The sequence below is a fragment of the Athene cunicularia genome, assembly GCF_003259725.1.
Source record: "Athene cunicularia isolate RWA chromosome 4 unlocalized genomic scaffold, athCun1 chr4_part3, whole genome shotgun sequence".
Taxonomy (NCBI): Eukaryota; Metazoa; Chordata; class Aves; order Strigiformes; family Strigidae; genus Athene; species Athene cunicularia.
Genome location: NW_020799100.1, coordinates 6,759,043 through 6,771,270, shown reverse-complemented (window position 1 = coordinate 6,771,270; position 12,228 = coordinate 6,759,043). Strand labels below are relative to the sequence as shown.

Sequence of the window (12,228 nt, the reverse complement as noted above, 5' to 3'; positions counted from 1 at the left end):
AATCCTTATAAATTTTACTTGTTTAAAAATAGAAAGCCACCATTGAAACCTCACACAAAATAGATGTGCAGCAAGGTTATTTTTTAGGAGGAAATTCTGAGTTGTTTTGGTTTTGTTTTGGTTTGGTTTTTTCTGTTAGTCAAGGTGCAAAAGTATACTACTAACTTTTCCAATAATGAGCTAAATTTGTTGGGTTCATTGTTTTGCGCTTTTAAAAGCAGGATGCACTTCATGTGTCTGAAGCTGCTTGCACTTGTTGCATTTGTGGCAAGATTTATTTCTTGTCTACTTCACCTTCTTAATTTCTTCTCGTTCTCCTCTGGCTTCTGTAGCATCATCTCCATTTGTTCTGTCAGACAGGATATATCGGATGGCTTTTTCCTGTCAGTAACCATTTCCACAGAGTCACCAGGCAATCTTTTAAGCCAACCTTTTGCTTATAAGTCACAGTACTTTTGTTCTGTTGCAGATCAGACTATTAAAGCAATTCATAAAATAAGTACTGAACTTCTCTAGGCAATAATAGGCAATGTTGGCAAATAGCTGTAAATTATTTAGGCAAATAGCTTTTGAAAAGCAAATAGTGCTTAGTAGTAACTTGTCTACAGAAGCATCTTAACGCCAACTTGATATAGTGCAATCAATCCAGAGTGCAAAAACTTGTGTTCATTGCTGAGCCCTGTGACACACTTGTCAGTTGGCCTTTGTCTCTGGCAGACTGGCAGCTCTTTAGTTTGTCTTTCTAGTTCCCTGTCTCTTGAAGACTTTTTTTTATTGACTTGGACGCTTTCAAGCCCATTTTGTTGAGTAGGAGATGTAAACTGCGTTGGGGTTTTTTTATATATATTTTTTTTCTTTTTAATGCTGGAGCTCTTCATCCAGGTGCTATTTGTTTCTGAAGAGCTATTCCATCTCAGGTTAAATGACTAGATTAAACTTCCTGAGATTTTGTGTTTCAGGCAAAGACATGGCTTTAACTTCTTTCTCCAGATACTGTCCTGGAACGTGGGGTAGGGAAGGCATGCACTCCACAGTGTTACTTCTGCTGTAGTGGTCATCTCCCTTCATGAATTTTCTTCTTCTATGACTATGTTAGGAGCCTTATTCCCTCTTGATGCCCTGCGCAGTATTTTCCACTCTTACTCAGGGAGCTGCTTCTTTCAAAAGTACTGGGAGTACACACAAGCAGGAGATAGTTTGCTATGCTGGGACACAGTGCCAGTTTTTTTCCACAAAAATTAAGACAATTTCAGAAGTTAAACTCATCTCTGTAGCCCTCTAATAAGTGCTTCGTTTGGGTTTTTTTTATATTTACTTTTTGTGTGTTTTCACTTTTTCTGCAGTTGCTTTTGGAGATTCATATTGTACACTCACAGCTGGCAATGTACAGAGTTAAAAGTCCTTGTTGCGGATGGGAATGGGCTGATAGCAAACTGGGTATTAAACTTAACTTCCCTCTGCTGCTGACTTTAAATCATTAAGAAGCTGTGAGCAATTGCTTTTTAATTAAGCAAAATCTCTTTTTAACTTCTATGGTTTTGGACATCTAGCAGTAATATTTACAGCCACCTTTTTTTGTTACTTTTTTTTTTTTTCTAGGTTAATAGCATCTGTTAATCCAAACCCAAAAAAACCCAACCCAAAACAAACCCCAAATTTATTGTAACAGAGCTCCCTGTCTGTCATCCATGCTGCTGTAAAAGGTGTGTCATAATCCCTACTATATCATCACAGCGTTTGCCTTTGAATTAGTGATGGAAACAGCTTCACCAAGACAAGGTCACAGGACAAGTGCACTTCTTGCATATGTAGCTGCAACCCACTTGATTTTAATGATACTGGATTTGAAGATCATTTTAAGTATGTACAAAACTGCAAGCTGCAGTTCGGAAGGTTTCATTGAGGATCAGTTTAGCCCCATGTTGGTATGAGCTTAGACAGGAGATGCAGAGGAAAAAGGGGCTTGTACTACAGGGTGGAAGCTTCCTGCTGAAATGTCCACACAGTCTAAAAGGATGATGTCTGTTTTTGAACCATCGTATGCTCTCACAGAGTAATAGTGTGGTGTATTTTTGTTTTTACTAATGTGGTGGTTTTCTAAAGTATGAATTCTCTTATTCTTGTTTTCAAGTGTAATTTAATTTACAGCAAAGTACTTCAAAAGAGTGAACTTTCCTGTTTTCTAGGCTTTACATTTTAAAAGATACAAAATGTTATTTTCCCTTAAGATGAACATGCATCCCTTTAGAGAAATAGTAAATGTTCTGTCTTAGCTTTAATACCAAATATAAGGCTTTATAACATATTTTGTGCATAAGGTACAGTTATTGCTTGGTCTAAGGGGATAATGGCTTAATATTTGGTTTTATTCATTTTTTCTTCAAGTTGCTGTTATTTTAATTATATTTTTAACAAGTAAACCAGTAAAAAAAATACATGTTCAGATCCCTTCCTGAATTATAGTGACATCAATACAATTTAATTGGTTTCTGTCAACTAAAAATAAAATTGTGCCTTTGTGAGCTAAATTTATATATGCTATCTGAAATAGATTATTGTGTTTTTTTTTCCAGGACTATTTCCTTAAGGAGTTCCAGTTGCTTGTTTTCATGACTTTGAGCCTATTTAATCAGAGATGGAGCAGATGGACTGCAAACCCTACCAGCCACTGTCAAAAGTTAAACATGAAGTGGATCTAACTTACACAAGTTCTTCAGATGAAAGTGAAGATGGAGGAAAGCAAAGGCAATCTTATGACTCAAGAGAGACACTGAATGAATATAGCCAAGAGCTAAGACTTAATTATAACAGTCATAGCAGGAAAAGAAAAACCATTGACCAGTCCACACAAGGTAAATTGTTTATTTTATCTGCTAATTATGGTTATTTCTGATTACTTAGTATGAAATAATATCACGTTGTCAGCAGACAAGCAAATGTTTTGTTTTCAAAGGCTTTTAATGGCAACCCACTTTTTACCTATTTTTAACCATACCATAATATCAGAAATTTAGGAAACGTTTTTCTGAAATAAAATTGCTTTACTAGCATGATGGACTGATGGGGATTCTGGACAGCATGACATGATAGCTATAGATAAATATTTTTTTTAGTAGTAGCTACTCTTCTTACTAATGTTGACTGATTAATTATTTACTATCTTTGCATATTTTGTGTGCATTTTGGTATAAAATTAGTGTTGAGGTTGTAGGCTATCTCTGCATGTAGTTACAAAGCCTATGAATGAATTGAAATGCACCAATTCTCTTAAAATTTCTAATCATATAAATATCCAAGTTATTCAAAAACTGAAGGTAATTAGTGAGAAAAAAGCCAACAGCTAAGTTTCCTTTTTAGTATTTTTCATTATTATGAACAGAAGCCTAGGACAAATGTTTGACAGTTTACAATGGTGGAGCTAAGGTTAGGAAAAGCTTGGTTAGAGATAAAAGCTGAAGACTAAGACTAAAGAAACTGAAGGAAATGAGCAGTTTATTGCAGCATTCCCTGATAGACTGCTGCTTGTGGAAACCCATTTGCTGCATTTAACAGTTTGTACAGACAAGAGGCTTATCTGTTGCCTTTAGCTCTGTCACAAATTCAGGCAGGATGGTGAGGCAGGGAGAATATTTTTAGGAATCGGAGAGTGTGTCAGAAGCAGTGAGTCCTGTTCCCTTAAAGGTGACAGCAACAGGGTTCCAGGGGCAGTGACTCCCTGCTCTTCGAGGAAGTGGTTAAATTGATCCATTGCAGTGTGGTCAGTACATCTCAGCTAAAAATTGTGGTACTTATTAAAAAAATAAAAATAAAAAAACCAAAACCACAAACAAAACAAAGCCACAAAAAAACCCCAACAAAACCCCACACACACAGCGCGACTCAATCCCTTGTCACTCAGAAAAAAACTCAAATTTTCTGAATGTTTCCTTTTTTTACAAGAAAATACTAAATAAGCTTTTTGAAGGTGGAAAATTTTCTCCTCCATGATGTGTAAATTAATGCAAAAATTCAAATAGCTGTGCTACTTAACTCTTACAGCCTTTTTGTTTTTACTGCAGATATTCTGAATCAGGTTACTTTCATGATACTAGTGTTGTCTGAAAGTACATATAATTAATGGGAGAAATAATACCTAGATGCCAGAGATAACCTCAATCCATGTACATATCTTCCCTGCAAACAGTTACAAAACAGCAATGTTGGGAAAGAAAAAGTCACTAATACAGATTTCAACCAAGTATTTTATAGAAAACTTGACTTACGTGTTTGATTCTTTATAAATTACTTGATCTTGAACATGTTATGAGAGTTTGGTTAACTAAGATGTGGTTATATTGTTGTAACTGGAGATTATATAAACGTCCTTGTAGATCTACTTAAAGCACTACCTCATTGCTGATAACTGTGGCTATGAAACCATAACCCCTGCATGGGGCTCGGCCTCTGAAGAGCTCCCTGTTTGCAGAGCTTTGCTGCTATTGGTATTCATGTTAGCAGTAGCATCACTAGCTTGGACACATTTAAAAGGATTTCAGTCGCTCTATTGTAGGTATAAGAAACCAGCCTGTGTGTCATGTGTTGAATTTATTCTTCCAGAACAGTGCCTCTGAAAGCAATCACATTAATAATTTTGGAGAAATAGTCAAATTAGTGTGCCTTTCTGCAGAAGTTGTCAGGCATGAACTTACCTCACTTATTCAGGACTGGCCTGTTAGGAATCAGATTTATGACTGTGCAGGCGAACAAGTATTTTAGTCATATGTTGTAAGATGATTTTCTTGGAAACTTATGCACCAAGATTTTTCCATTTAAATAGATTTTTATGAGATGCTGTATGAATTTGCAGGTCTTCTATTTTATAAGCATTGGTATTTTTCTTCTTGGGAGCAATACAGTCTTGTACTGCTTCAAACTGCAGTATAAGGCTTGATGTCCATGTTCACAGAAAATCACTTCGGCCTCTACATTAGTTTGTCAATACGCAGGACAGCTCTTAAATATTCTAGGTCAGTATATTATTATGTAATATATACTGCTTGCTTTATTGTGTTATTGAACATAAAAGTGCTTATAAAAAAACATATACATATACTTGTGTACTGGTTTGTAAGAACGGAGTTGAAGTTTGGTTTGAAGATTGTATTAGAAATCATAGTTTTCTTCTGTGACAAATTCAGTTTGGTATAACTGAGTAATTGCACTACTAAGTACATCTGTTTGGCTTGCTGGGAATTCATCTTTCTAGTGATTTAAATCATAGAGTTTTCCTCTGCCACAATTTGAGCCTAAATGTTTGGCCTGGTAAGCAACACAGATTTAAAATATAAAACTGGTTGACCTCAAATTCGAGAGCAAAAAAAGTTTGTAAAGCTTGAGTGTAAAATTTCAGACTTCAGCCAGAATTTGATTTCATTACCGTTCTAATGCCTTATTTTCAAATGGACACCAGGTTTCACAGTATGGGGCGTAGGAGTTGGAGACTTCTTGGTGATTCTTGGTAGTTGTTGATTCAATACCAGAAAAAAATCAGGTTCACTTTGGATGCTGAATCTGACATGAAGCCATAAAACTGTAGATGGAATTTCTTTTAATTCTATTATTTTCTAAAATTCTTTGCCAGAATATTTACAAAAGCTTTTCTTCTATTTGACACATTTTTGGAATGTAATAAATAAATAAATAAATAAATCAAACCCACAAACCCTACAGAGCCCATTTTCAAAGAGGATTGTTCTGCAAGGAGAGCACTGTACCATGCCATTGCTTAAGACTATTGCATACATTCTACATATTAAAGGGGCGGCCATAGTTGTAACCCCACGTAGTGACATAATCTTCTTGAGCTACAACAGAAATAGTGCCCTGTACTTCATGTGTGATGAAGTAGTAGACTGCACAGTGAGGATAAAATCCATACTTCATCCAAGAGGAAAGGTGTGAGAATAGATGAGAAGACAGACACACAGTAACAGTTGTGAATGAAGTGATAATGATGAAGGGTGAGATAACAATCAAACAAGCTCTAATGATGGCACGTGACAAGAAAATTGGTTTTGGAATAACAGAATTAATAAGGAGAGACTGATAACAGGAACAGGTGTAGGGATATCTGTACCGATCTAGTGTTGTGAAAAGAGTGACCAGTTTAGATGTTTATGGAAACTGAAAGAATTTGTGTTGGCTACTTAAGCATGGTAGGTTATATAAATTAGCCAGGGCAGTCATCTGAACTTAGTAAATAGCTTCAGAGGAAAATGTGATTTATTGCTCAAAATATTGATACATCTCAGCAATTTCTGTGAAGTTTTTTGTTATGAGCAGTTTGACAATTTCATCTTTACTATCAATATTGAGGATTTATTTCTATGAAAAGTTTCAGTTGAAATCTGATATTACATAAAATCATTACGTGTGGGTATTTGTGTTTGCTTATATAGACAATCTGTATGAACCAGAACTCCACATGGCATGAACTCAAAGGAAACATTTTCAGAATTCTCAAATATATCCTACAGATTAAATAGCACTGTTAGAATTTTGTAAACATTTTTTTGTGTCAAAGCTTTGTTTGAAAAGCTATGTGATCTTGCAAATTACAACAATTGGTTTAAAGATAGAAAACAATACCCAAATATGGAATACTTAACTGCTTCAATATTTTTGTACTCCTTACAATTAATTGTAATTCTTCAAAGAGGAGTGATTTATTGGTTGGTTTCTAACATCTTATAGATAGGAATATGAAATAAAATAAAATCTAAAAAAAAAAAAAAGTAAGTATAGAATTAATGTATTGATTAAGCCGTGATTTCTAGGTGTTATTCTTGAGGTCTAGTACTGATATCCCTCATTGAGAGTCCAGTGTAAGATAAATTATGTCTCTGGAATTATTTACGTCAGAAACTTGTAGTTATCTGACAATTCCAGATTTAACAAATAACACCACAGACTGTTTTAAGCTGAGCTAAGTTTTACTGACCAAACAACTCAATGTGAGCAGATACAAAACTCTCCTGACAGAGTTGCATTGACTCCTGAAGAGCCAGTGCTAATTGCACAATATGTACATCTTAAAATGCTTTCTCTTAGTCACTGGAATGTACAAACTCCTGTTTATCTGAAGATATGTAAATCTGCAATATCTCATCCTGGCAAGAAGATCTTAAGTAAATTCCTGGCAGTCCCCATATCATATAGTTTGGTGATATTGGCAAACATAGTAAATTAATTCTTGGAAGTACTGGTAAACACAGTGTTTTGTACTTGAAGGAGATGGGGTAGAATTGGCAGAAGTTGACAGAAATGTTGTTCTTGCTAGGAAGCTCATTGATGGACCTGGCTGCAAGGAAAAAAAGTTCTTGTACTTGTGCCATACATAGATTACACTTCTAGTTTATTTGTGACATGTTTACATCATTAGAACTGTTTTCTTCCACAGTTTACTCTTTCCACCCAAATATGAAAGGAGCTGTACTCTACAAATACTGGCAGTACAAAAAAGCTTTATGGCTTTTAGGTTAATTATAGATTTGTAGAAAACACCAGTTTCGAGGAATGAATTCCTGATAGGATAAGCATCTGGGATTGAGTCATTGGCATAGTAAAGTTTATTGATCGTTAACAATATGAGCATATGGCAGTAAATTTCTGGTTAGACAAACGTGTATTTCCTGGCAAGTTAAATATATTGAACTGCATTATGGGCAAGGCAAACTGGAGTTATTCCTAACAGGAGCATCCAACAGCAAATCTGGTAAATCTCTGTGAAAAGATCAGCATTACTAGTATTACAGGAAATTACGTTTTAAAGTGCTTAACAAAGAATTGACCTTTTCTGCTTTTAGCCCAAGAAGCAAGGAGAATTTTTTTGTATGACAGAAGCTGCAGATTGGCTTTGTAGTGAAGGTATATAAAATTATCTTCAGGAGCAGTAGGCAGACAGATGCAGCTAAATGTTCCAAATCTTCCTTGAATTAATTTCATTGGCTTCATGAAGAGGCCTGGGTCACACTGTGAGAAAGCTGGGCTCTTCAGCCCAGGGCCACTTCTGTTTCATCCTTGATTTTTTTTTTTTTGTTTTGGGTTTTTTTTGTTTTTTTTTGTTTAGTGCTGTTGCCATCGCATTCTCATTTCTGCTCTCTGTTACATTCTAGCAATGGTCATGATACATAGGCAATAGAAATGATCCAGTGCTGAAAAGCACTTTCTTTCCCTAGAAAGGAAAAACTACATGTGGGGTGCAGAAATTGGTGGTCGGTTTTGCTAAGCTTCAAAGTTCAGCAAATGTAAGCTTACCAGGATGGAAGACTTAAACACATGTGACTCTTAACATCATATGACGAGTCAAGAGCAGTTTTACTTATCATCACAGACATAAATTAAATGTAAGGCATGCTGACAAGCACTGGCAGGAAATTGTCCTGTCAGGAAAATGTCGTGGTGATTTTTTGTCATCTGTGAAGCAGCAAAAGCTTTTTACATAATAGCCATATTCTTCTCTGGTTTCAGAATTATGTAAATCCATGCAGGGCAGCAGATCTGCTTTGTGTCCGTATGAGGGCCATGTAGAGTTGAATTTTGGCTGCATATAGCATGTGCTTTTTGTTTCAGTTACTTTAAAGTGACATGTAAAGGTAAATAAGCCAGCCTTACTCTGTTATGTTAACACTAGAATAATACTCTGTCATACCACAAGTCTGTGGTCTTGTGACCCCTCCCAGAGCACATTAATGCCAAAAGAATGGCGGTGATTTTTTTAATAGAGATTTGGAGCACTTATCTGGGTGAATTTAGGACTGTGCTTTGAAACTTACACAAAGAGCAGTTAATGAAGGGACGAATTTTATCAGGGGTCATCCTCAAAGTCTTGTTGATATTAAGAAGGTAGAGCTCAAGTACTACTAGGGCTAACCTGGTGGTCGATGGAATAGGGTAGAACAGTTCAGTATAGCTCTACCTGCCAGTTACATATTTTGGAGCCTTTGCCAGTAGTATTCATGTAATAAAGACTTTCACAATAAATAATACTATAATGGTTATTTATTGACATGTAAACAGGACACGGTGAAATGCATTTTTTTAAATGTTTACAAAGGGAGGGGAGATCATTAGCTTTGAAAAAGGACAAGAAAAATGTATAGTGAAAAAATCTTTCTTAAAAGAACTATTGCTATGCAGACTTTTAGAAATGTGGCAATTTTGAACTCTTCAGCTGGGTAGTAATTTATTTCTCTTGTTCCCAGTGTTTTCTTTGTGATGAGATTTGTGGGTTAATGAAGGATGGGATTTTTTTTAACCATTAAGCTGCATGGTTTGTTTAGACTGGTGTATTGAGCTGTTGTGGAAGGTGATTGTAGCACAGTGGAATGAAGCATTCCTTAGTTCTGGAAGAGGGGGGTAGGAACAGGCTGTTTACAAAGGAAACCACTTATTTTTGCAAGCACTTTTCTTGAAGTTCTGTAATTTAAGGAAGAAAATGCAAAAGTAACATAGAAGACTTATGGTAACATACTATTGCTAGATAGGGCTTGTATCAAAACTCTTGAGATATTTTGTGTTATTAGAATATTTTTCCACTTATTTAAAAGTCTGGCATTTACAAGTTCTAGACTTTTAATGTCTGCCATATTATTTTGCTAATTTTAGAGAATCTTGTGAGAACTTAATTTAAGCATGTTTTGTACCTGCATACTTTCGAGCAGGGACTTGAAGTGATGTCTGTGTAAGGCCACACAACATATTCCTTGTACTGCCTCATGAAAGGGACTCAGCTTTCAGTAGAGGGTAATTTAAAGGTCCTTCAGATTTCTGGGCTGTATACTAGCGGAAGGAAGTGATAGCTAATATGCTCCATCTCCTCCTGCTGTATGTCACACCATCTGGTCTGAGTGTTTATGAGCTTCGTGCTGTCCAAAAAAAATTACATATGAGACAGAGTAAAAGACTCCACACTCCTAAAGCTTTAGTGCATTGTCTTCTCCTGTATTCCCTTACAGAAAGAGGGATTCCTGGTGTGCTGTGCTTTGCTTGGCTAGGTGTGTTCTAATCATGGTGATGTTACTGTCTCCCAAAGAAAAACAGTGCCACGAGCAGTTCCTTGTGGCTTCCTGAATTGCATCCTTCTTCTCTATGTGGGAAAACCCTAAGACAAGGAAAAGCTGCGCTTAGATTCAGGGCCTCTCTGATATTCTTTCTTGATTTGCCAAGTAATTGGAAATTTCTCTCCTTGGAATGACTTGGGTGGGGAAACTGTATGTTTGTGGCATCATTTAAAATCTCACGGAGGGAATACTTTTCCTTTCCCTCATCAAATCAACATACATGAATAAACTGAATGTGCAAAGAGACTCTTTTCCCTCAAGGCTAAAGTGGGTGCTTTCTTACTAGAGCACAAGTGTGTTATCAAAGCTTGTAACCTGCTGTCCCCATTCCTGTAACGTTGCTTTCAATATCTGCCTTCTATGATCAAAAATAGTTTCATTTTCAGAAGTAATTGTTTTGAATTAAGAAGTGAATATCCAAGAGAGAGGAAAAGTGAGAAGGGGGAAAAAAAACCCTACGGAGAAAGGAAACAAACTAGGAAAGGATCACACTGCGTTTCTAATCCTCTGCTAACAAATCTCATAAGGAATAAAAAAAGCATTCTCCAAATGTTACACAAGCTTAACACTCCATTTGTCATGTACAGATACAAACGGGAATTTTAATTTTAATCCTCCTCTCTGAATTTTCAATGGTGTAAAATGCCAGAAATCATAGAAATAAAATCAGAAGGGGAGAGTAACCCAGCTAGTGTAACAAAAACCAAGATACAGCAATCCTTACAGTAACCGGTGCCCAGTACTAATGGAATATCTACAGCAGAGGCTTGAACTATTGAGTTAATATGTTTTGGAATTCTGTTTGTCAAAGCCTGAAATTATATCTGTAAAACTTTCTTGCTATATCCATAAAGCCTCTTGCTGTAACACTTACACATGCCCAAGAAGTTCTGTCATAAATGAAAACCGAGATATGAACAAACATCAAGACAGTGTGACAAAGCAAGTATTGCAGAACATGGGAACCAGTGAGCAGCTCTGCACTTGTTCTACAAGCCATTTTGATATACGTACTCTTGCTGTGTCTTTTATGTCACTCTTTTTGAAACAAAGATGATCCGCCTTATTTTTTGGAACTAGAAATATGGTTTGCTTATCTTCATTTATAGAGCAGATGCTGAAACAAAATAACATTCTTCCCAGGGTTTCTCAATTATGTATCTGTCAGAAGATTTTGTACCTCTTGAAATAAAGAACTGTCATGAAGTAGCTCAGTGAGTCGATGACATTGCTGCATATCTGGATAAACAGCAGGGTGGGTGTATCCTAACTCATTTAGAGCTTGAATTAAGTTTTTCTTTTGAGAATGAGAATGAAATACTTCTGAACTCAGTTCTGTAGGTGTTTATGTGAAATAAATTGTGAATGTGATTTAAAATTTAAGGTTCCCCTTTCAAAGTTTCAGTTTTATTGGAAGCTGCTCAAAAATCAGTTTCCTGCTGACTGTCACTCATTAACAATACTTTGAAAGTGGATGAAGTATCTTTAGCTCAGATGGAAAAAACAGCATGGAAGGAATAAGGTAACGTTTAACACCAGCAGAACGATTTTTTCAGCACCCAGAGCACCAGTTATATAACAGAACAGTGAATACTGAGTAAGGTTGATACAGTTACTTCCAGCTGTAACCTCAGGAAAAATAGTCAGAGGACCTAGAAAAGTCACATACCAAAATATAAACAGTTGCTGTGAAAATCACCAAGAGATGATGAAGCCAGCAAATTCAAATGATAATATTAGCATGGTGACTAATGAAACATAAATGTTAAGTTTTGTAAATTTTTGAAAGATTAACTATGCTTTATTCAGTGTTAATGTACTGGAATTCATAACTGCTACTGAAGTGGCATCTTTAAGAAAGAACATTAGCAACTAGACTGTCTTAAATACTCTGCTCAGAAATAAGCTATTACAGAGGTCCTAGTCTTGCCTTCTGATAACTCAAAACGGTAGTAGCTGAAAAGCTAGACTCAGTGTTGCCTCTGACTTAACTGACACAGGGTGCTTAGCTTCACACGTGATTTTTGAGCTGCCAAGAAAAACCCAGTCATGTGAGCCAGGACTGCTACCATGCTTTACAGACAATAGGGAGCTGTAGAGGAAGCTGCTATCAGCTAAAGAGAAGCAG

At 36.1% G+C, this 12,228-nt stretch overlaps 1 protein-coding gene across 4 annotated transcripts in view; it reads left to right on the top strand.

Moving 5' to 3' along the window:
* The window catches only part of TENM1 (teneurin transmembrane protein 1), a 357,561-nt gene that overhangs the window by 102,570 nt on the left and 242,763 nt on the right, over nucleotides 1-12,228 (top strand). For all 4 annotated transcript variants that reach the window (XM_026848413.1, XM_026848414.1, XM_026848412.1 and 1 more), the window contains exon 2: nucleotides 2,574-2,852. In XM_026848413.1, coding sequence (XP_026704214.1) covers nucleotides 2,636-2,852 — 217 coding nt within the window. In that variant the 5' untranslated portion in view covers nucleotides 2,574-2,635. The remainder of the gene's footprint in view (nucleotides 1-2,573; nucleotides 2,853-12,228) is intronic.